Source organism: Lutra lutra, chromosome 7 (genome assembly GCF_902655055.1).
Source record: "Lutra lutra chromosome 7, mLutLut1.2, whole genome shotgun sequence".
NCBI classification, from domain to species: Eukaryota; Metazoa; Chordata; class Mammalia; order Carnivora; family Mustelidae; genus Lutra; species Lutra lutra.
The window spans coordinates 50,384,740-50,408,241 of NC_062284.1; the positions used below are offsets into that span (position 1 = coordinate 50,384,740).

Consider the following 23,502-nt stretch of genomic DNA (forward strand, 5'->3'; position numbering starts at 1 on the left):
GGAACTTCACAGAGTGCATTGAGCCTCCGAGAGCCACTGGCGGAGGGGCATTCTCCCGCACCCACGCCCAGTTTGGGGCCAGGAAGGGGTACCAAAAGCCTTGGTTTTATTTTCTGTGTTCCAGTTAATGGGTGAGGGGAAGTGCTCAAGGTAGCAGCATCACCTCAACCCAGGGTCTGCTCTAGCTCTTCCAACACAAAGTATGAGTAAATACGTTTAATATAACAATAGTATTATAATAACAGTAATTACATGTATAAAGTTTGTAGTACCCCCAACCCCCCACCCTCCTATAATGATTTGCAAAACTCCATTTCCTATGACAACCCAGAGTGGAGTCACCAGGAACCACAGCTGACCTGGCAGAGATGAGTCTTCTAAGGGGAGAGTCTGGGTGGCACCACACGAAGGGGAGAATGCAGGCTGTTGGGGGAGGGCCAACACGGAGCAGTGTCCTGGGAGAATGCAGTGGCCCAAGATGGGGAAGGACCGGATGAGGGCTCATTTCTCCCCCTCCAGGGCATGAAGGCAAGCAAAGAGTGGACACTTTGGTTCCTGCAGGAAGGCACCCGGCTGGAGAGAGCCAGAGATAGCAGCAGGGATACATGCTGGTCCTGTGACCTCCTCTCTGTCCAGAAAGCAGAAGGAAGGAATTCAGTGCTCTTCCAGTCCTCCACTATGTCCCACTGCCATCACGGCCCAAAGTGTGCTGAGAGGAAGGCCTCTAGCCACGTTCTCCATCTTCTCTAGAAGCCAGGAGAGAAGAGGGCGATGGGTTGGGAGAGGGAAGAAGCTGACTTGCAAGAAGCTGGGGAAGGAAGGCAGTTGGTGCAAGAGGGTAGGAGTGTTGGATATAGTGGAAGGGGGCACTGGCTCACCCAGGTCACAGAGGAGTGGTGGGGTCACTCAGGGCTCGGGCATGACTCTGCAAAAAGATGAACTGCAGTGAACTTAAAGGGTAAGGAAATGTCCTTTTTCCTATATTCGCACCCCCCCCCAAGCCTGCCAATTCACCTCTCTTTCTTCCCCCAGATTCCTCAATTTGGCTAATTTAATCCAAGTCCAGATACTTTTGGCATCCCCCCCACTTTTCCATCCACTCCTGCACTATGCACCTTATTAAAGATTCCTTTTTACTTCTGACCTTGATGCCTCTCCCCCTGGTCTAGGGATAGAGGAGAAAGGCAGACTAGACAATATATCCAACCTGTGGTCTTGCCTGGAACACAGGCTCCTTGGTTCCCCCTGCCCCCATGGGTTGAATGAGAATAGCCCACTCAGAAAGTGGCTGAAGAGATCACCCCACTTTCAGCCCTAGTATAGGGACTTACCTGCCGGGACAGCCCTAAGATCCCTCCACTGGCCAGAGTGGGAGTGCTGCTCCCAGGGTGGGGGGGCTGCAGGCTGGGGCTGTTTCTTGGTCCTGGGGACACATCTCCAGAAGAGTCAAGTGTTTCTGGGGCTGGAGGGGAAGCTAGGGTGAGAGCAGGGTATAGAACCCCTCTAGATTACCTTAAGCAACCAAGCTGCTCCATCAGGGAAGAAAAAGCTCCATAGCAACAGGAAGCTGTGAGTCACCATAGCAATCCAGTTGCAAGAGAACCCCCCTACCAAGAGGCAGGAAATTGTCAGCAGCATCATTAGAGCAACGAGGGAAGAAGCGACAGGAAACTATAAGGATTGCCGTGGTGAACCAGGAGGGTACAACAGGAAGCTGAGCAGTTTCCATAGAAACCCAAGGAGAGCTAGAGAGAGAGGTACAGAGGAAGTGCTGCTTAGCAACAGGCTGCTGTAAGCATTATCCTAGCAACCAGATGGAAGGCTCTTTTAGCAATGGGGAAGCTGTACATAGTTGTCATGGCAACTGGGCTACTTGGCTAGAAAAAGGAATTGCTTAGCAGCAAGCAGCCTGAACATCACCACGATGACGCAGCTGTTGGGGGCCACCCCTTGAGAGGTGCCTCACCCAGGGAAATGTGCTTGACGTCCAGATCCCAGGCCTCCTCCTCGACGCGGGCAGGCAGGGAGCAGGCTCCCGGTGAGAGGCCGGGAAGGGAAGGGCCGGCATGCTCAAAGGATGACACGGCCACGGAAGCCCGGGTGCGGGCGGCTGCAGAGAGGGGGGTGGGGGGGTGGGGTGCTGGTGTGGGAAAGCCCTCCTGGCTCTCTGAAATGACCCTCAGTCTCACAGAGGGCCTCCCAGTCAGTCCCACAATTTCTGGGAAGACTCATTGCCCTTCTTCACTTTTCTACCATGCCTCCCCACTATGCCCTCACTCTCAAGGTCTTGACTCCTGGGAGTCGCCCCCACCTCCCCAGCACTGTGGCCCTCACCTCTTCCAGTGAGCAAGGCACTCAGCGTCCGCTCCCCAAGGGCTTTGATGTCCAGGAAAGGTTTATTCCCAATGCCCATGGAGACCATCTGCTGTACTCGGAGCTCTAGGAAACAGAGACCCCGTTACCAACCTCCTTCAGCGCCCCCTTTGCTCCAAGCCCCAGCACTATCATGGTGGACTCTTCTGCCTCTTGCCAATTCTCATTCATCTGGTATCTCCTGTTACCCTTGCTGTCAACTGTCACTATGTGGATGGTGACAGTGGCCCTTAACCACCTCCTCAGACCCCTGTCTCTTGTCTCCTACATGGGCACCCGCCCATTTGTCATCCCAGCCATCTAACTTCTAATACTCACCCTCTGCCCTTTAACTTGGGCATTAAGAGCAAACCTCTCATTCTTACACACCTTTCTAGTTTATCAAGTGCTTCCATAGATAATCACCTATTTCACCAACCCTATCATACGAAGATGTAGCTGTCACTTTCCATTTTTTCAAGATCAGTGGAATGGGGTTCAGAGAATTAAAAAAAAAAAAACAACCCAGCCCCCAAAACACAGAACAAAACACACAGAAACACTAGTCCGGGTCACACAGCATGTAAATTCTGGAACCAGGGTCTAGTGAGCACTCCTCCACTCTCTTTTGCCCTGCCCTTTGCTCTTGCTTTTCTGAAATTGGTAGCTGCCTGTTTCCTTTCGGTATACCTTAGACTAATCTCTATGCCAGCAACCTCTCTCCAGTCAGATCTGAATCATCTCCTAAGTCATTCCTTTTCCATTCCACACCCTATGGTCTTCATGCACGCTAACCTCCCATTGTAACCTGGACCCTAACCGCGCCTCCCGCCCACCCCCCCACCCCGGCCCCCCGCTCACACCCTTGTTGTGAGCCGCCTGTCTCCACAGCAGCTGGGCGATAGAACTGGTCCACTTGAGTTTGATCTCTGGTGAGGCTGCCTGCAGAGTGTATGCTTCTCGAGCGCGCCGCCGCCGGAACCACAACTCAAAGCAGAGTCCGCTGTCCCCGATGTTTTCTGTGAGCCCCATGTCAGCAGTCTGAGAAAAAGCGGAGGAGAGTGGGTGAAGACAGAGTGAGTCCTGGCTAGATGGCACCACATGGAAAAGCACTACACTTAGCTTGGCATCTGGTAGATGTTCAGTAAATGTTTGCTCAACACCTACCATATGCCAAGTGTTCTGCATTTAGCCTTCCTAACAACCATAATTTACAGAAGGGGAATGCCCAGAGACACGAAGTAACTTGCCCAGGGGCTTATCATAGCTTAGTGGAGAGAGAGGGTTCAAACCCACGTCTACGTTATTCCAAACCTAGGCTTCTTTTTCTCTATTCTGTACTCCGCCCCCCGCCCCCGCTCCCTGCCCCCCCACCCAGCCCAGGAGCTGGAATGAATGTAGGCAGACAAAGTTTAGAAACCCTTAGTGGGGGGCACCTGGGTGGCCCAGTGGATTAAAACCTCTGCCTTCGGCTCAGGTCATGGTCCCAGGGTCCTGGGATTGAGCCCCGCATCAGGCTCTCTGCTCAGCGGGGAGCCTGCTTCCCTTCCTCTCTCTCTGCCTGCCTCTCTGTCTACTTGTAATTTCTGTCAAATAAAAAAATAAAAATATTAAAAAAAAAAAAAAGAAACCCTTAGGGGGTGCCTGGTGGCTCATTTGGTTAAGCATCTGCCTTTGCCTCAGGTCATGATCCCAGAGTCCTGGGATCCAGTCGAGCCCCATATCCAGCTCCTTGCTCAGTGAGGAGCCTGCTTCTCCTTCTCCCTTTACAGGCCACTCCCCCTGCTTGTGCTCGTGCTTGCTCTCTCTCTCTCTCTCTCTCTCTCGCTGCCAAATACATAAATAAAATCTTAAAAAAAAAAAAGAAACTCTTAGAATCATGCCATACTGCCTGATCTAGGACTATAGGTCTTTCTCTCTCTCTCTTTTTTAAGATTTTGTTTTTTAAGTGATTTCTACACCCAATGTAGGACTTGAGCTCACAACCCTGAGATCAAGAGGCAGACACAACCGACGGAGCCAGCCAGGTACCCCTAGGACTAGAGGTCTCTATTAATGTTTATCTGGATACCAAAGTAGTTTCCCTGAAGAAAGGCCTCCCTCCTCTTGGGTTTGGTTCCACTGGTTCCATCAATTTAATCTATTAGATAGACTGATAGATAAATAAAGAGTCCTTTCTTGTCATCCCAAGAACCACCCCTAACTCAAAAAGCATATATTCTTAATGGGAAAGGTCCTCCATTCTGGCTTGGAATGCCTTGTGAGGATCCCACATGTATGATAAAACCCCAATGACAATAATAGCGATTTCTATCACCGCTGGCATCCTAACCTGATAGGTGATTAAGGTCAAAACCTGTTTTAGATGGTTCAGATTCTGAACCTGGGTTGGAGTTGAATTTCCAGAACATCTTGAGTTCTCGAGAACAACATGACTTCCTGTCCCATCCCTTCCTGGCCCCCACCACCCCCCGCCCGGCCAAGTCCCAGCATTCTACCTTAAAGGCCTGCTTGTAAACAAAGGTCTCTGACCCCCCCTCAGGGCCCTTGAGCTTGCTGAACAGGAGGAGATGCTCAAAGAGAAAGACATGGCGAAGGCACTTCTTTCGGCCACAGATGACAGTGAAGGGGTCCCGGTGTAGGAGCTGGCCCTGCTCCTTCAGATCTGTCTGGGGAAAGGAAAAGGAGAGGCAATTGGCCCTGGAACCCTTTGGGTGTATTTTATGGGGAGTAAAAATGGGATTTATAGGGCAAGGGGCCTAACGTACAAGTTCTCAGACTGAGTTAGGAAATCAGGGAAGGCCTCGGCCTACAATCCATCCACCGATCACCACGCACAGCACACCTGGCCTGGCCACATAGTCCTGCATCTCTAGACAGAAGGGACGCTCCACAATAGCGTTTATAGGCTTGCATGGGGAAGCCTGTGGACACTGGGGATGAAGCACCATTCTGACCCGGGAAGAGAATCGGCAAACAGCCAAAGGGGAAAGAGTCTATCATAGAGGAGGCAGGTTCCCCACCTGTTTTGGACTTTCTGGGCTAGAAAGAGACTAAGTAAGGGAGAATAAGGTATGTGTTGGGTGCTGAGGTACCTGAGGAAGTGCAGAGTAGATAAGGAAAGAGAAGAACTGGGAATGGAACAGGAAAGCACAGCCAGAGGTAGGGTCATGGGATGTTGGGCAGGACATAGTTTATTTATAGATGAGGACACTGAGGCCCAGTGAAGTTCAGTGACTTGACCAAGGCCATCTAGCTGATTAGAAATTAGAGCTTGGGACCTCTGACTTTGAGTCTGGTCCTCTTATCACTAACCACACTGCTTTCTGAAGCCACAGGGCTGGACAGTAGGAACTGGAGTGACGAGCCATGGCCTCACCTCACAGCCACGCACTGCCTCCACGGCCAGCAGGTCTCTGCCACGGGACTCCTGTTCCCGGAGCAGCTGCACGGCAGCCCCAAGAGCCTGGCGCTCAGAACTCAGCTCAGGCCCAGCTTCCCTTAGGAGCTCCTCCAGGAGCCGCCCATACCGAGCTAGCTGCTCCAAGGGCTGCTGCAACGCCTGGGGCAAGTGAGGGCCACTCTCCACGGAGCCCTGGTTGGGGAGGAGACAAACAGGGATGAAGGGGGTGCTGGAGCTAGCAGGGGCTGAGCTCTGCCAGGAAGGTGGGTGGTAGGCCAGGCTTTTGGGGGTAGAGGAAGCCCAGATACTGCCAAAGGTAAGGTGAAACTTCCCTCAGAAAGAAAGCAGGTAGGGGGTCTGCCAGAATTCCACCATCCTCTGAATCTTGGAGAATGGAAGAGGAATACAGATAACCCCTTACAGTCTCTAGCTTCTAACTCTTGAAGTCATTTCACATAAAGTCTTTTGATTCTCACAGCACTCTGTGAGTTAGATAGAGTGGACAGCGCCCCCATTTACCAGATGTAGAAACAGAGGCCCAGAGGAATCAAGAGTCTTGCCCAAAGTCCCTCAGGACCCAAACTCAGGCTCTCTTGGCTCCCAGTCCAGTGCTTGTACCACCCTCAGCACTTTGGGGAGATTACTGGTGGGAGAGGTTCCTGGACACATTCAGGAAAGCTTTTCTTCCCTGAGAGACTTGGAGGTGGGGTGTGTTTTAGGGCTTTCTGCCCCCTCTTCTTCTCATGGGGGTTGGAGCAAAGGTTACCTTGCTTGGGGGGCCAAGTGCAGCCAGACCATTCTCCAGTTTGTGTCTGTGTTTCACGTACTGGGCATAAAGGCTGAACTGGTCCCCCTGTGCCAGTGGGAAAAGACAAGCCGTCACCTGGGGAGAGACAAGCCTTTCCCTTTCCTCCTCATGTCCTCACTACAGCGCAAAGGAGAGTCCGGCTGCTCAGGCTGCCCAGGAAATGACAGACTCCTATGCGGAGAGTGAAGGTCAGACAGCACTCGAGGACAAGGACACAGGCTGAGTGGATTCAGAGGGGCCCAGGGGCCTCAGAGTCTTGGACTACACACTTTCAAGGGGACGGGGAACAGATACGGAGAATGAATACAGGGTGACTGGGGCTGAGACGTAAGAAGGGAGAGGACCTAGAAGTGTTCGGGGTCACTCACATGGCGAAGGAAGCAGGCCCCAATGCGCAGGGGGTGGGTGGCACAGCCCTGAAGCTCCCGGAGAAAGTGTGTCCTATGGAAGCTGCGAAGCCTCTCCCGGGTACTCAGGGCTGCGGCCCAGGCGCCCCTTAGTTCAGGAGTCAGCTCGGGCCCCGGGGGCGGCACTGGCTCGCTCAAGGTGGCCACGTACTCTTGCTCACAGGCAATCAGCTCTGACACCAGACGCTGCTGGGCGCTGCAGGGACAACAAGGAGGGTCAAAGGAGGCTGGGGCCCAAGACCGCCAACAATATTGGATTCCTTCCTGCTGGGCACTTGGGTCTGCCTCTTGGGCAGTAATTGGCCTAGGCTCTCACCTGATGCTTCGCTTGCGCTCCATCCGGGGGGTACCTACTCCCCAGGGCCCATCTGGACCTCCAGCCCGGCCCAGCAGCACATGTTCCCGGGGCGAGCACGTCCTGTCTACCACCTCGGTACTGGTGACTTCCAGGCCTCGAATCAGCACAGTCCTCGGAGGTCTACCCTCTGCTTCTGGAGCCAAGTCAGGGCCCTCTTCTTCACAGTCCTCCCCACAGGGGGCCAGGGAGCAATGGGATGGGGCTGTGCGTGGCCCAGGGCTGCTGGGGAGCATCAGGGAGCTAAGGCTGGGTGAGGGGCTGTGAGGGCCCCGGGGGGCCCCTCCACTGCTGGCGCTGTCTGCCCTCCGTCGCCGATGGCCCCGTGGACTCGCCTCCTCTCCCAGCTGCTGCTGAATCCTCCTCTCCAGCTCTTGGCAGCGGGCCCGGCAGCGGCCCCACTCTCTCAGGGCAGCAGGGCTGCCCAAGTCCAAGGCCAGGGCCCGCATCTCCTGGAAGGTGCCAGCACTCGGCTCCGGGGCCCGCCGTAGGGCCAGGGCTGCCAGCACTGCCTCCCTACCTGGTCCCGCTCCTGCCAGCCGAGCAGAACCTTCATTCACCCATTCATGCGCCTGCCGGGCCAGAGAGGATGGGGATGGGAAGAGAAAGAGTGAGGTCCAGTACTGTTCACGCATGCTGCCCAATGACAGCTCCTGTCCTCTTTAGCTGATGGCTTCCCAGAGCCCAACACCCTCTCAGTCCTCTGAGAACACCCCCTTTCCTATCCCAGCGCCACTGCCTGACCTTGTCACTCTGAGCTGGTATGGAGACAGAGGGGCCTGGATGAAAGAAGAGCCAACACTTACATGGAATTGATCAACGGTAGGCTCTGTACTAAGGGCTTTTTATATATGACCTAGATTACACTCGTGGCAGTCCTGTGAAGGGGTGCCTATGGAGGCATGCTTGTCCCAGGTCATTCAGCAAGTAGGCTGCAGAGCCAAGAACCCAAAGAGATGTCTGCCTGAGTCCCTGCTTTTAGCAACCACCTGGTCAGCTTCCCCGGCAGAAGCCGGGCTGTGGTGAGCATGGAAGAAAGAGGGTCTGCACACACCTGCTGGAAAAAGCGCTGTAGCCGCAGGGCTCGATGGAGGCCACTCTCAGCCTGCTCCAGCCTCTGTTCAAAGACATCCAGAACCTTCTGGGAGGCAGTGTCCTCCTCCAGGGCCAGGGCCTCCTGTGCCTGGGCCAGGCGCTCCTGGAGAAGGAAGGCTGTACTCAGACCTGGTCCTTGGTTCCAGTCAGTTCCCCGCCCCCACTCTCCAACCCTGCTCCATGCCTTTTCTCCCCTGCCCCTCTCTTCCTTCTCACCTGAACCTCAGTGCTGAAAGCCCGGAATTGCAGCTCTGTCTCCTGCAGGGCAGACAGGGAGTCTCCGGGCACAGCAAAGCTAGCCAGCTGCTCCTCCCCTGGGCCTGAGATCCACTGCAGCACCTGAGGCAGACAGGGCAGGAGAGCAGGGTCATGAGGGAGAAGGAGGCCATGCTGTGGGAAGGAAAGCTGAGATCCAGGTCCAACCCCATCACCCTGATCTATGGACCTTTGTGCAAACCATTTCATGCAGCTGTAATGTGGTCGGTAGTAGTTTCCTCAAGGGTCAAATGAGAAAGCACCAGAATGGGAAGCTGGGTTGGCAGGAAGCACTGAGGGAGGCGGGCAAGGGTTCCAGGCCCAGGCCCAGAGGGGACATAGATAAAGCTGGTGTGAGCATGAGGCAGCATGAGGACTGTCTGGATAACCGAGGAGGAGAAATTTCACATTCACTGTGTCCACTGATGGGTGGGCAGAGGTCGCAGGGACCTAGCTTGAAGAGACAACCCAGTGGGGTGTGTGTGTGTGTGTGTGTGTGTGTGTGTGTGTGTGTTCCCAGCTCTAGTTGCCTAATATGGTGATATAAGGACTCTCATGTTGGTTCTGGGATATTTGACCAAAAAGGGATGGTAATTTTTTTTCTCTGAATTAAGGCTGGAAGCTGGGTAGGACAGCCTGCAGACGAGAAGCTTGAGAATGTTCCCAATAATTAGGGTCTGACCATAAACATGTGTACAGTCCTTTGCTGAATTCATTTGGTTATCCTAACACCCTTGCGAGCTAAGTGTCGTTATGATCCCATTCTACAGATGTGGACTTGGGAACTCAGAGATGCTTCAAGATTTGTCCAACATCTCACTCCCAGCAGAGCTAGAACTCACGCTGAGAACCGTAGACTCTCGATCCTGTGTGTTAACAGTTTTGAAAGGGGAACACCAGCTGATAAGCAAGCAAGCAAAGAGTAAGTGATACAATCCCTTGGATGCTGGGTTGGAGGAAGCCAATATGCAGAAACCCCAGAAAACGGAGAGCCCTGCCCTCCACTTTGACATTGACCTTGAGATGACCCTTGCCCTGATGCCCACAGGTAGGTCCATAAGGCACTCATTCACCATGCTTGGGGCTCTGGGGAACAATCAGATTGCAAAGCCCCCTGTTCCCCTATCCCACATGTTAGGATAATCCCTGTGGGGCTCTTAACCCCAGGAGAGAAGAATCAAGGTTCAGAGAATCCAGCCTTATCCCCGAATCTTCCCCACAAAGAGGCCTTAGCATCTTCCATTATCCTCTCCTTCCAAGGTGGAGGAAGGTGGGATTTTTCCAGCTTTAGGTTTGGGGAGGACATCATAGAAAGGGTTGAGGGAACATGGATGGCAATGTAGCTAAAAAACTGGCATCAATAGACATTTATTATTTTAAGTTATAGGCACCCCAGAGTCAATTCCTCCCAGAATCCCCAGGGCACCCAAGCATCTCTTCTAATCTCACAACCTCTAAGGATCCTCGATCACTGTTGGGGTAGGGGAGGTCTGGGTTCTCTGCTGGGGCTAAGATGCCTTCTCCCTCTTGCTGAATCTCACCCACCAGGCCAGCCTCCAGGGTAGGGTGAGGCGAGAGGGAGGGCCACCCGATCGAGCCATCAGCTGTGGATATCGGCAGTAAAGGAGGGCTGGAGGCCAGGTTCCCAGGCCAAGTAAGAGTGGTCTGGGGGTCCTGCCTCACCTGCTCGAGTCGGTGCAGTCGCTGTCGCCGCTCTTGCTGTTGGGCATGCAGGTTGGAGAGGCGCACGAGCTGGTGAATGGCCTCATCCACCTCCTGGTACAGCGCAGCTGGGCCCGGGCCCTCCAGCCTGGGCAAAGAAAGGGACAGAATGACCTACTGCCCTTGTCAACCCCTTTCCACCACCCCACCGCATTCCATCCTTGCACAGCAGGCCTGGATTTGAATCCTGACTCTCCCACCGACTGACTAAACTTGGCCAAGGCATTTAACGTTTCTGGTTCTCCAGATGCCTGTCTGTAATCATAACGATTACCTAGGGCCCTTATGCAAAGGTCATAGCAGGTGGAAAACATGATCTCCTGTGTAGAGGTATGCTCAGGAAGAATGATCTGGCAGCTGAGGTTTATTGACAGCTCTCTGCTGTGTCTCCATGCGCCCTGTTCACCTGCCCCCGCACACCCACCCCGCCCCCGTACTTGCTGCTATGGCTGGAACGCAGCCTCATCAGGATGGCTCCCCCGTCCCTCTGCAGCTCCGTCAGCCGGGGATCTGCCAACACCTTCTGTAGGGGCTCAAGCATTCCTACAGCCTCCTAGGGGCAGGGAGCAGTCGACAGTAGGGGTTCCACCAGAGAATCCCCATCCCACCCCATCCCCTCTGTCTGGTCTCATATCCTACCTCTCCCTCTGGCTCTGCGGCTCCCTCCAGCTCCTCAATGGCTTGCCGCACAGAGCACAGCACTCCTTGGCACAGGCAGCACAGCCTCGCCACATCCTGAAACACACACACACACACACACACACACACACACACGGCGATGGAGAGGGGACAGCCCCAGACAATGCTTGGTTAGCTTCTGACTTTGTTGTTTACTAACTAACTGTATGACATTAAGCAAGCCCAGTAACCTCCCCAAACCTCAGTTTGCTCCACTGTAAAGTCAGGACAAGATACACAGAATTTTGGGGTGCCTGGATGGCGCAGTCAGTTAAGTATCCAACTCTTGGTTTTGGTTCAGGTCATGATTTCAGGGTCATGAGATGTAGCCCCCCACCAGGCTCCATGCTGAGCGTGAAGCCTGCTTAAGATTCTCTCTCTGTCCCTCCAAACCCGCATGCACGCTCTCTCTCTCAAAAAAAGATACAGAGAGTTTTGTGAGGTTTAAAGAGACGATGCCAGGTAAGCCCTTAGTAAGGACTGGCACAGTAAACGCTTAGTAAATGTGAGTCTCCTTTCCCCCTGTCTGCACTAGGTTTTCACCCTGTAAAGCCTTCCTCTCTGCCTGTTCAGATCCACTTCCCCTTTGAGGTATAGCTTAGAGACCACGTTACAGACCCCCTTTATTTATTTATTTATTTATTTATTTATTTATTTAAAAAGATTTTATTTATTTATTTGACAGAGACAGAGATCACAAGTAGGCAGAGAAGCAGGCAGAGAGAGAGGGGGAAGCAAGCTCCCCACTGAGCAGAGGGCTGGATGCGGGGCTCGATCTCAGTACCCTGAGATCATGATCTGAGCTGAAGGCAGAGGCTTTAACCCACTGAGCCACCCAGGTGCCCCTATTTATTTATTTTTAAAAGATTTTATTTATTTATGATGGAGAGAGATAATGAGAGAGGGAATGCAAGCACGGGGGAGCTGGAGAGGGATCGAGAAGCAGGTTCCCTGCTGAGCAGGGCCTGATATGGGGCTTGATCCCAGGATGCTGGGATCATGACCTGAGCCGAAGGCAGAGACTTAACGACTGAGCCATCCAGGTGCCCCTGACATAAGTATTAAAGACCCTCTTTAGGGGCGCCTGGGTGGCTCAGTGGGTTAAAGCCGCTGCCTTCGGCTCAGGTCATGATCCCTGGGTCCTGGGATCGAGCCCCACGTCGGGCTCTCTGCTCAGCAGGGAGCCTGCTTCCCTTCCTCTCTTTCTGCCTGCCTCTCTCTCTGCCTGCCTCTCTGCCTACTTGTGATCTCTGTCTTTCAAATAAATAAATAAAATCTTTTAAAAAAAAAAGACCCTCTTTAATATTTAGCTCAGATCATGTTCATTTATTTTTTCTTGAATATTCATGTACTGAGATTCATAGAATTGGAGATTATATCACACTTGCTATACTTTGTGGATGAGGACCTTGAGGCCTGGATGCTGGTGCAGGGAACAAGTACAGAAAGGATACCATCTCTGGAAATGGGGCACAGTACCTTGTCCAAGGTCACATGGAACCTAGAACCAGCCTTCCTGACTCTGTCCAGAATCCCAGTAAAGTTACCTTATGCTCTTCTCTAATAGCTTCTGACTTATGTCCCACCAAAAACCATATGCTGCTTAACATCGTATTAAGAACTTATGGAATATACTGCTCTCATCTCCCCAGCAGCCCACGGTACATGCATAATATTTTGCTCATGGGTGGTGAACATAAATATGTATTGAATTGAATGGAAGGCAGATCACTTTTCACCATCCCCGTGGTCATGTCTCAGATCTGCCCTCTCTCTCCCAGAATGCCCTCAGCTGGGTCATTCCTGGCTCCCCCTCATCCTGGGTAGGGGAGGTGAAGCTTACCTGGTGCGTCTCTACCCAGTAGCTGGGAGAGGGTTCCCTGTGACCTCCCAAGTCCCAGGGCAGCTCCTCTGGCTTGGCCACTCTTTTCAGATCACTCTCTGATAGCAACTCAGCACCCTAGAGACACATGAAGGCAGGGGATTTCTGGCTTGGCCACCCAGGTGTTCGGGGACCAGCCTGGGGCTCTAGCCATCCTCTTCTCTCTCCACTATTCAGGGGGACTAGCTGGGAGCGAGGAGCTCAAACCTGAAGTCCATAGAGTTCAGCCACAGGATCGTCCTGAGTGAGAGCCAGCAGTCGCTGAATGAGGGGAGGGTCTCCTAAGTCCTGAGGGCAGAGAAGAATAACACCAAACAGTGGGCAACTGGGTGGCCTGGAATGGCCACCCGGGGAAGAATTAGGGTCAGGAGAAGTTCCTGTGTCAAGGGCTGATTACCTGAAGTTGACTTAGAACAGAAATGAGGGCTGGAGGCAATGGGGGTGCCTTTCGAAGGTCCAGCAGGATAGACAGCCCCAATATCTGGAGATCAGGCCTGTAGGGGCAGAAAGAGCCAAGGGGGCAGTGTGCACGCACATGTGTGTGTTGAGGGGATGGTGGCTCGGGGTCTGGTTTTACTGTTACTAGTCCTCAGGAGAAGTCAGTGTCTGGTACTTTCAGGAAGCAATGGGCAAAGGGCCAAAGTGTGGGTTTTTGTCCAAGAGGCACTGCCCTAGCATTCTGGAGTCTATATGCAGATGATACAAAGTCACAGGATCAGGGTCTGGAAAACCAGGACCACTATGCTCTGGAAAGGTGTAAATTCCATTCCAGTATATGGCATGGTGCCTGCTAGGTTCTTGAAGCCCACTAAGTAGCTGCTGAATGAGTAAACCAATACCCTGATAATCTAGGCAGTGTCTTAGGATACTGAAAGTCAGCAGTGTTGATTTTGAACATTGATGAAGATATCCTGGAGGTCAGAGGTCAGCAAGGTCAGTGGTCAGTGGCTTAAAAATTGAGGGGTGAGGAAGTCAGTATCCTAGAGGTCAGGAAGTCAGTGTCCTGAGAAGAAAGGAGGTCAGGGCCCTCATGAGCAGGAGGTCAGTGTTCAGGATGCCAGTGGTGGGCCTCGGTTACCTGAGCAATGAGTGGAGGTAATGAAGAGCAGTGCTCAGCATGTCTCGGGAGGGTGGGGGCTCCTCAGGAGGGCACGGTGGGGTAATGGTCAGCAAAGCTCGCCCACTCTGGTCCACCCCTCCTGAGGACAAAAAATGGCCAGGCTGTCCTGGCTGGGGGTAGGCCTTGGCTACCTCCCATCCACCCTGCCTCCCTCCACAGACCACCCTGATCACTTCTCTTTCCTTGACCCCTGTCCCTTCAAAACTGATGCCCACTGACCAGTCAGGACGAGGAATCCAGACGCCATTAGGTCCCAAGCTATATCCGGGTCATCGGAGATAGATACTGGAGCGGCCTCTTCTGGGACACTGTCCCCTTCCCCTTCCTGCCCCATCTCCAGGAATGGTGCTGGTGGGTCTGGCAGGAGCCCTTCTGGACCTGTGGGTCCTATACAGAGAGAAGCAGATCTATGGGCCTGAGGAGGGGAGGGTTCTGGCTGTGGGGCTCCCAGCTCCTCCTCCAGCCCCCTTCCAGGCCCAGTCTATGCTGGCCCTTGCTCTGCTGGCTTTGGTGTCATCTCACCTGCCACACCTGCCAGACTGGACCCCTCCGGATCCTTCTCTCTGGCTGTCTCTTCTGTCGGTCCACAGCCTTCTGAGGGCTGAGACTCTTTTTTCTCTGCTGGTTTGAGCTCCTCTTTCAGCTCTGACTCTGGCTTCCCTGAGCCTTTGTGCTCCTCCTCGATGGGGCTATATCCTGGGGGGTCGTGCTCATTTGGTGAGGGCAGAGTGACAAGGACTTCCAGGTGGCTGGCCTCCTCTTTGACCTCGGGGCTCAGTGGAGCACTGTCCCCTCCTCTACTAAGAGCCCCTCTGCCTGCAGCACGCTTCTTTCTCCTGTTTCCTTTGCCTGTTCTCCGAGGGGTGCCAGGGGGTCCTTCAGCCCCTTGGCCTGCCCCTCCCCCAGCCTCCCCCAGCCTCAGGGGACAAGGTTCAGAGGCTTCCCCCAATGTCTCTGCTGGAGACTCAGACACCTCTAAGGCTGTTGCTTCTGGGAGAGCCTCGGCTCCTGGGGGTGATCCAGGGGAGGCTCTGGTGCTGCTTCCCTCACCCGGTGGGCGTGCCCCATCCTGGTCCCGAGGCCCCAGGCCCTTTTGGTGCATCCAGGCGCGGTGTCTCCTGTGCCGACCCTTCCCTCCAGCACCCTTCCGGGTGGGTACTGTCCGGGTCCTGGAGAGGCCCGAGGAGCCCTCAGCATCCGTGGGGCTCCCCCTCACAGGCAGTGTCACTTCCAGCAGCTCCACGTACTCGCCTTCAGGTCCTTCAGCAGGGGCATTGTGCCCATCGCCAGGACTCCGGGTTCCCAGGGCCTCCTCGGGGAGTGGAGGGCTGGGGAGCCCTGGGGGTCCAGAGGGCAGTTCGGGGGGCAACGTGCTTGGCCGATGTCCAACCATGAGGCCCCCTTTGTGCACAAATCGTGGGCAGATGAGTTCTGCCCAGGGCAGCCGCTGAATTCCAGAGGGCGCAGAGAGGAGGCAAGTACTAAGGCGACCTGTGGGCCGGTCCTTATTGATGCCCTGCAGCCACTCAGGTGTGAACAGGTAGGCACAGGCCTCATTGGGCACAGGCAACTCCTGCACCCGCCCACCCCCTGGGGCCAGGCACTTGAGTGCCAGGCGGGGCGCTTGGGCTGCGGAGGGCACCACTTGCAGGTAGAAGTCTCCCGGGCGCAGCAGCTGCCAGGGCAAGGCTGCCAGCTGCACCACCACCTGCTCGTGCAGGCAGAGTGGCCAGCCCTCGTGGAAGAAGAGGAAACCGCTGTACTGGGCCTGGGGAGAGAGGTGCAACGTTGCGCTCAGGCTCTGCTGAGGAAGCCAGCCAAAGAGGGCAGTTAGCACGGGACCACCCTAGGTAGTGCTGCCCTGTGGCCTGGTGGGTTATAATCCTTGGGGATCTGGAGGGGTATCTCGGGATGTTCATGAAGCAGAGGGAGGGAATGGGCTGGCCGGTTTTCTGGTAGTAGGAAGCTTCTCTAGGAAACGAGTTCCCTGTGTGGGAGAGTAACAACTGAGTCATTACAGAGACATGGTCAGCAGATGCCATTGTCTGGGAGGGCTCAGAGACTCTTAAGAGTCTTTATATCTGTAGAAGTGAAGGATCTCTGTTGAGTCACGTCTGGGGGAGTTAGGTATCTTGAGAAATCATTATGGGGGGATATCTGGAACTGGGTCTGTTGGGTCTGGGTTTTCGGGAGTTGATGTTTCTTAGGGGTCAGTATTGGGGGAAGACGAGTGTCTTTCTGTGTGTTAGTACATGAGTGGCCTCTGCCTCAGCCGGGGGTGGGGTCAGTGTTGGGAGGTGGCACCTCTGGTGAGAGGGAAATTAGTCTGGCTAGTCTCTGGAGTGAGGCAGTGGATCTTAGGGGCCACTCACACAGGCTTCCTGCTGGACCTTGGCAAGCAAGTGCTTGGCGGGCACCAGGAAGTCCAGCGTGTACCTCAGGGCATCCTCCCGATAAGTTCTCTCCACCACCTGGAACACCTGGCCCAACAGCGTAGGGGCTGTCGCCTCGAAGGGTGGGTACAGGGCGGCAAGCGTGCTCTGCACACAGTCCTCCACTGGCTCGGGCTCCTGGGAGAGAGAAGACCAGCTGGAGATCCCTAGAGAGCGTGGCCCCGGGGACCACATCGTGCACACGGTGTGTGTTCAGAGAGGACCCTCAGGAAATGCTGGCTGAAGGGGCCTGGGATGGCCTCCATGGGGATGGGGCAGTCAGAGTGCACAGACGCAGCAGGGCACTCCACACTGGAGCTCTGAGACTCTGGCCCTGGAGATCCAGGGAGCATTTGTCAGGAATGTCTCTGATCTTAGGGCCAGTCCTGCTTCTTGTGAGTTGGGACCATTGCACAGTTCCTCCTCAGGACGAGACAGTCTTCTTGGCTACCAAAAGATGTAGCAATGGCTGAGAGAGTTGGCAGGGTGGAGGGCCAACTTGCAAGCAGCCCCCCACCCCACGGGCGTAAGGACTATGGACCTCTAACTTAGGTGGCAATGCCACCACCTCGAATAATCATATCCTAGAGTTGGTCACTGGGTGAGAAGGAGGAGGACTGGGAAGAAGGAGGACTGAAGGGCTGTCCGTCTGACTTTCTAGCGACCTACTCTCTTCCAGAATGGCTTCAGAGCAATCACCCACTCCCAGAGCATGTGGGATTGGGTTACAAAGAACTGGGTGGGGGCAGCCAAAAGAGGAAAAAGTCACAAAAGGAACACGTGGGGAAGGGAGGAGGCCTTGATGGTATGTATTTTTCCAACTCCAGTAGGACCTCTCTGCCAACTCCACCTGCCGCCACTGTCTCAAAAGACAGCCCTGTTTCTTCTGCATTTGCCTCCCTAAGTGCATGATCAGGTCTCTTTTTCTTTCTCAGACCCTAAAGAAGCACCCCCTCAGGCTATTCCTTTGCAGACTAATTTCTCTTTCAAGATGGCTCTGAAGTTCTTTTATAGGGTTTCTTTGCTGTCTGTGGCACGGGGCTGCGCTACAGTGTTCAAGTTCTCTCCCACCGCCCTCCACCCCCAGTCCTGTCTTTGCCCTGCAGTCAAAACTGCATATTTTACCAGTTGCCCATCTGTCCCGACCCTCTGCGAAACTAGGGCAGCCACTCCAGAGAGGGACATTGAGTGCGTCAGCATGGAGACCCAGCCCCAAGGTGTGTGGGCGAGCAGACAGACCCCCCAGTGTTCCGGGACCCGGCTGGCTCGGTGAAAGTGGGTGGGGGGAGGGTGGAGAAGAGGGGCGGGGAGGCAGAGTGGGCCGGCCGATCAGAGGCCAGGAGGGGGCAGCTAGAGCTTGAGTAGCGAGGCAGCTGCAACCCATTAGGGGCGGTGAGCTCATGGCTGAGCAAGAGTCTCAGCCACAGGAAACTGCAGCGGGAGGAGGGGAGGAGGGGTCTGGGGTGGGGAGGCGGCAGGCAAGAACACAGAGACCGGGCCTCCAGTCAGCCAGGACCAAAAGGAGACCATTGAGACTGAGTCAGCTCTCCCTGGCCCAGTTCCTCTTTTTTCTTGCTCTAGTCTCCCTGCCAGGGGGTGCCCTTCCTTCTGTAGATCAGCAGCCCCGGTAGTGCTCCTCCCCCCACCTCCTGGCAGTGAGCGCCCCCTGGCAGGGCCTCCCCCCTCCTCCACTCTGCAGCGAGTGCTCCCTTAGCGGTGGACCTCCCCCACAGCGCCCTGCAGTGAGCGCTCTCTCCGGCAGTGCCCACTCCTTGCAGTGATTCTTCAGAGACAACTTCTGGAGTGAAAGTTCCCAGAATAGTGTCCACTCCTGTTGGTATGGACTGCCCCTTAACAGTGCCATTCTGCTTCCCGTGTCCTAAGTTGCTGCTGCCAAGAGTCCCCTACCTTCTGCAAGGAGCTCCCGCTTGTGTTTCCTTCCCTCTGCAGCGGGAGTACTCGGAGACAGTGCTTCGGTTCCCTGCAGCGAGACCTCTGGGGTACTCTCCCCTACCCCCGCCCCCCCCATCCTCGGTCTCTTGTCTGCTCTGGCAGCGTCACGCCCCCTGGCACTGTGAGTCCCCCTCCTCACTCTGTCCACTATCCTGAAGCAGCCCCTCTTTCTCCGCGGGAATTTCCCTCTTTGGCCATTACCCTGGCCCCAGCCCAGCCACAGCTGCGGCCGGTCCCCCAGGGCCGGATGGGTGGGCCCAGCTCACCGGGCTGGGGACTGGGATGGAAAATGGTGGTTCCAGGCAGGTCAGTTCTCATGACCCGGGGCCGGGCCCCTTCCAGGGCCGCTGCAGCACCAACCCGCAGAGGTTTCCCGCGGCTAAGGAGCTGGGACCCGGAGGGGCTGGGAAGATCCTGCAAAGGAAGGCACAGGTCCGGACAGAGGAGGGGGAGGTGTGTGGATCGGGGGAGCGACTGGAGGGAGGATGGGGGAGGGGGCGGAGAATAAGGGAAGAAAGAAAGAGTGAGGGCAATACCCGGTGGGGACAGAGCCAGACAGTGGGGCAGACAGATCAAAGAAAAGAAGGGGGGATGGGAGGAAGGAGAGTCTCAAGAGCGCTCAACAGACCGAGGCGGGCGCAGGAGGCAAAGGGCTGGGGGCTGGCGGCCCCGGGCTGGCAGCGCGAAGGAGGAGGGGGACACCGGGGCCGCGACGCCGGACTCACCATGGCTCGGCGCGGGGCCGCGTCCGACGCTTGGGCGGGCGGGCGGGGCCGGGCGCGCCGCCGCCTCCCTCCCGCCGCTCGCGTCTCCCTGGGTCTGGCTAGGGGACAGCTCCGACCGCGGTGGCGGATCGGCCGGCTCGGGCTCCCAGGCCGCGGGGCCCCGCCAGGGAGGGCCGAGACGGCCGCCCCTCCCCGCCCCGCCCTTCAGTGCCCGCCTCCGCCTCCGCGCCGGACCCCCTGCCGGGACTCCCTCTATCGCGGGGAGCCTCTCCGCGGCTTCCCCGGCGCCCACTCCGGGCCAGCCTCGCTCTCCCGCAACTTTCTTTCTCCTCCTCCTCACCCTCCAGTAGGTGCCACTACCCTGGTCCTCCGACGCCCGCCCTGCCGAGGATGCCCCTCTTTTCCCGCCACCGCCTCCCTCCCAGCGGGGTCAGTTTAGCCTCCACAAAGGACTCTCCATAGGCTGGGGCGTCCGTGAATTTTCTGGGGTACCCAGCCGAGGACTGGGATCGTTTGGCGGCCCGAAGCCTCTCGTCTCTAACTCGCTTGGGAACCTGTTCTCCCCGCGGTTGCCAGACTTCGGCAGCACCTGGAGCTCAGAAGAGACCCCCGGGCCCCTGCCCAACTCGGGTGGGGCTGAGGGCAGGGAAATCAGGGGATTCTTTCCACCCTCCAGGGGTTCGCCCGCCGTCTTTCCCTCCCATCTCCTTCGGCCTTAAGCCTTCAGGCTCCGACAATGGGCTCCTCTGTGCGGCCTGGGGAGGGCGCGGGCGGCGGTGGGGGGGAATTAGGGAGCGGTGAAAGCTTGGGGTCGGGGGTGGGGTTGACCGTCGTGGCTGAAGATGGGCTGGGTCTTGGGATCAGAATCCTCCTGTAGGGGCTTGCACTTCGGCAGACGTGTTCTGAGTTCTTTCCTCTCTGCCCCTTCCCCTCCGCACCGCGTGTCTCCATTTTCGGCTGGCGGAGGGTAGGCATCAGAACGCCCCCCGCAACACCCCCACGTCAGACCCCATGATTCGAAACTGGTTGCCAGACCCTTCCTTCTTCTGGGGTAGCAATAGAGTCTCCCAGGGTCGCTAGGGCTTATGGCGGTGAGGATGGCTATCTGACGCAGTAGACAAAGCGGGGCAGACTAGTTAAGAAAGTTCTAGTCTCACCCATCCTCCACCGCGTCTGGACGTGTAACGGGGGCCCTGGCGAGGGTTTCCCAGGAGGGCTGGGGAGGCTTAGGCACAGACGGGAGATGCCTTGTTCCTCCTCTGAGCAGGCACCGGGAAGCCCTGCAGGGGCTAGGGGTGGAGGTGGCACTTCCAAAGGGTGGACATTTGGAAGGAGATCGAAAAGCCAGATAGTCCCCAGAGAGGGGCGCGAAGGCATGTGCCACTGCGGTTGGGGGCTGACTTTTGGAAAACATCCTGCCAGTGGATGCAGCACCTGTGAGGCCAGGAGGCTGGGGCCTCTGGGCAGTTGTTGGCACCGCGGGAGAAGAGGGCGTCGCCTAGGTGATGGGCTCCTCTGTCACCTCGAAACGCTAAATGCCCACCCTTTCTCCACTCCACTGGATCTGGAAAAGAAGAGAGGGAAAATGCTCATCCTTCTTGGAGACAAGAAGATTCCTCTGCTCCATAGTGTCAAAGAAAAAAAAAAAAAAATCCAGGACGGCAATGTCCAGTGACCATGTTCTGATTCTCAGCAGAGTTAGAGGCAGGGAGCTGAAACTCTTTTTCATCAATGTGCTATGGGCCCTGGAGTCACTGAGGCTCTCTAGCCTCCTTGTAATTAGTTCTGGGGAACTGTGAGAGTGAGATTTTGCTACCCCCTGGTGTCCACTCTATAAATGTTGCCCAGTAGCTGGTTACAAGGCCAGCACTTAGGAAACTTTCTTAGAGATATATTATGAATCTTATTCACTTGTTTCAAATCCAGCTAACCCATTTCCAGTGTTTTTTTTAAAAACTATTTTTAAAAAGATTTTATTTATTTGAGAGAGAGAATGAGAGCAGGCATGAGAAGAGAATGGTCAGAGGGAGAAGCAGACACCCTGCTGAGCAGGAAGCCTGATGGGGCATTTGATCCCAAGACTCCAGGATCATGACCTGAGTGGAAGGCAGTTGCTCAACGGACTGAGCCACCCCAGGGGTCCACCCATTTCCAGTGCTGAGAAAGAGCCTGAACTTTCTCTTACGGAGTCTTACATTCCTTATACTCAAACAAATTGTTTGAGAAACAGTTGGTAGAATCCAAGGTTCCTGCAATTAGGAAGTGGAATATAAATTAAGCTGGCTCTGGGAGTCCATGAACTCCTGGAGAAAAAGGAGTGTATCATTTTTTTCCCCTATGGAAAAATGGGAGCCACAGAAAGTTTTTGAACCCAGAGGGGGATGGAATTTGGATGCAAGGTCTGGGATCCAGTTACTTCTTTCCAGGAGTTGTTTTGATCTGCACTAAACGAGAAAGGTTTATTTTATTAAGTAAAGTGACATGTATACTTACAGCAGTTAGTCCCTTTTTCCCAGAATGCAGGCTCTTACCTAAGAGAGTGTGTTTGTGTTTGTACGATAGATGGTATGTTGATGAGTATGTTTTGGGGACATGCGAGGGGGAGAGATTATAGGGGAGGAATTGGAGCTTGGGAACAGCCCAGGCTTAGAAGCCTTCTCTTGTATTCACAAACCAACCTCACATGTTTCACCGATTTCAGATTCTTTGGAGCTTACCAAACTCCCACTTTACAGACAAAATCCTGGTTTACTGAAGTTAAATAACTTGCTGGAAGCTACACAGTAAGTAGAAAAGCCAGAATTTGAGCCCGGGCAGTCTGACTCCAGAGCCTTCACTCTCGACCACTAAGTTATAAGGTTTCATCTAAGCTGTCAGAATCCATAAAAAAAGAACTTTGAACACTACCTCACCTTTTCTACCACCTACCCATCACGTTAAAAAGTGTTTATTTTTGTAATAGCCAGTGCTGAAAGAGTTTCTAAAAGTGAACAGATATGTTCCTGTGGGTAAGAGAATAAAAATCCTTTTCTTTTTCTGGACTTGTTCTAGAACAAATAATAGTTAAAATAATCTCCAAGAAATTTCCAATATGGTTTTGTTAGGGAAGTAGTGTTATCCAAACATGAGAGAAAGTGGGTGGAAGAAACATTTGGATCTGTAATGTTTATTACCTGGCTTCCGTGCACCAAGAGATGTACTTGGCCTTCCACGTAGGGCTGGGGCTGTAGGCTGCTCACTATTTGTCCGCTTGGAGCATAGCAGTGACCAGGGCCCCGCTTTGGTCCTGTGCCTCAAGGCAAGGGGAATTAATGAAGAACCACAAAAGAGAGTTTTAGAGACAGGAAGGCATGGACTTGAGAGAACATGTTCTTGTTACCTGCGCCTTCCAAGGAAACTGGGGCCAAGCCTTATTTATGTATAGAATAAGAAATTTGTGCAGTATACAGTATATATGTAAATTCAATTTTTTGTTGAATTCCTTCTTAATTTTGGCTTTATTTTATTGGTAATATTCTTTTAAAGGTGTACAGTTTGTTTTCTCTGAGCTAGGTGTCATCAGAGTCCACACAGCCACCACCATCTCGCCTGTGGTGGTGCATTGCTTCCTATGCTGGTTTCTCTGTTCTACTCTTACTTCCTAAGAAGCCATTCTCTGCACCCTACCCAGGGCATTTTCTAAAAACTCCAATCAGGGGCACCTGGGTAGCTTAATTGGTTTAGGGTTTGACTCTTGATTTGGCTCAGGTCATGATCCCGGGGGTCATGGGATCGAGCCCCGTGTTGGGCTCCACGCTCTGTGGGGAGTCTGCCTGAGAGTCTCTCTCTCCCTCTCTATCTCTCTCTCCCTGTGCCCCTCCTCCCGCACCTGTGCTCTCGCTCTCTAAAAATAAACGAATCTTAAAACAACAACAACAACAACAACAACAACAACAACAACCAACTCCAATCAGCTCCTCTCAACCTCTTCTAACGGCTTCACATATGCATAGGGATCTGCCTATCTCTCTAGCTTGTTCTCTCAGCGCTCCCCCTGAGAGAGCACTCGTGGGAAAGCCATAGTGGCCTTCTTTCAGTTCTTTAAGCATGCCTTGCTTATTCCTAATTTGGGGACTTCTTGTCTTTTCCTTCCACCTGGATGCTCCCTTTTACAATTCCAGGGGCTGACTCTCATCCTTCCGGAATTTTATTAAAGTGTTGCATTTTTAAATGTCTTCCATGATCACCTGATCGAAAGTGGTCTCTCACCCATTGTCCCTCTCATGATGTTATTTTGTTTTGTGGTCGTCACAGTATTTATCTCTCTTTGATGATG

General features: G+C 54.3%; 1 protein-coding gene across 2 annotated transcripts; it reads right to left on the bottom strand.

Annotated features, from left to right (window-relative positions):
- Positions 1–194: 194 nt before the first annotated feature.
- On the bottom strand, positions 195–19,383 carry ARHGEF40 (Rho guanine nucleotide exchange factor 40). Of its 2 annotated transcripts, none has more exons than XM_047736260.1 (24): positions 19,188–19,383; positions 16,450–16,647; positions 14,600–15,845; positions 14,297–14,464; positions 14,036–14,156; positions 13,355–13,451; positions 13,165–13,245; positions 12,919–13,035; positions 11,037–11,132; positions 10,835–10,950; positions 10,359–10,485; positions 8,637–8,759; positions 8,380–8,523; positions 7,287–7,897; positions 6,932–7,166; positions 6,522–6,608; positions 5,732–5,947; positions 4,851–5,021; positions 3,216–3,393; positions 2,335–2,439; positions 1,967–2,110; positions 1,332–1,462; positions 879–925; positions 195–746 (listed from the first exon to the last, which is right to left on the bottom strand). In XM_047736260.1, the coding sequence occupies exons 1-23, from the start codon at positions 19,188–19,190 to the stop codon at positions 884–886; spliced, it is 4,557 nt and encodes a 1,518-aa protein (XP_047592216.1). In that variant the 5' UTR covers positions 19,191–19,383; the 3' UTR covers positions 195–746; positions 879–883. The 2 variants fall into 2 exon arrangements, with proteins under 2 accessions (XP_047592216.1, XP_047592215.1); XM_047736259.1 differs by having other exon boundaries at positions 195–628; positions 19,188–19,368.
- Between the last annotated feature and the right edge of the window lie 4,119 nt (positions 19,384–23,502).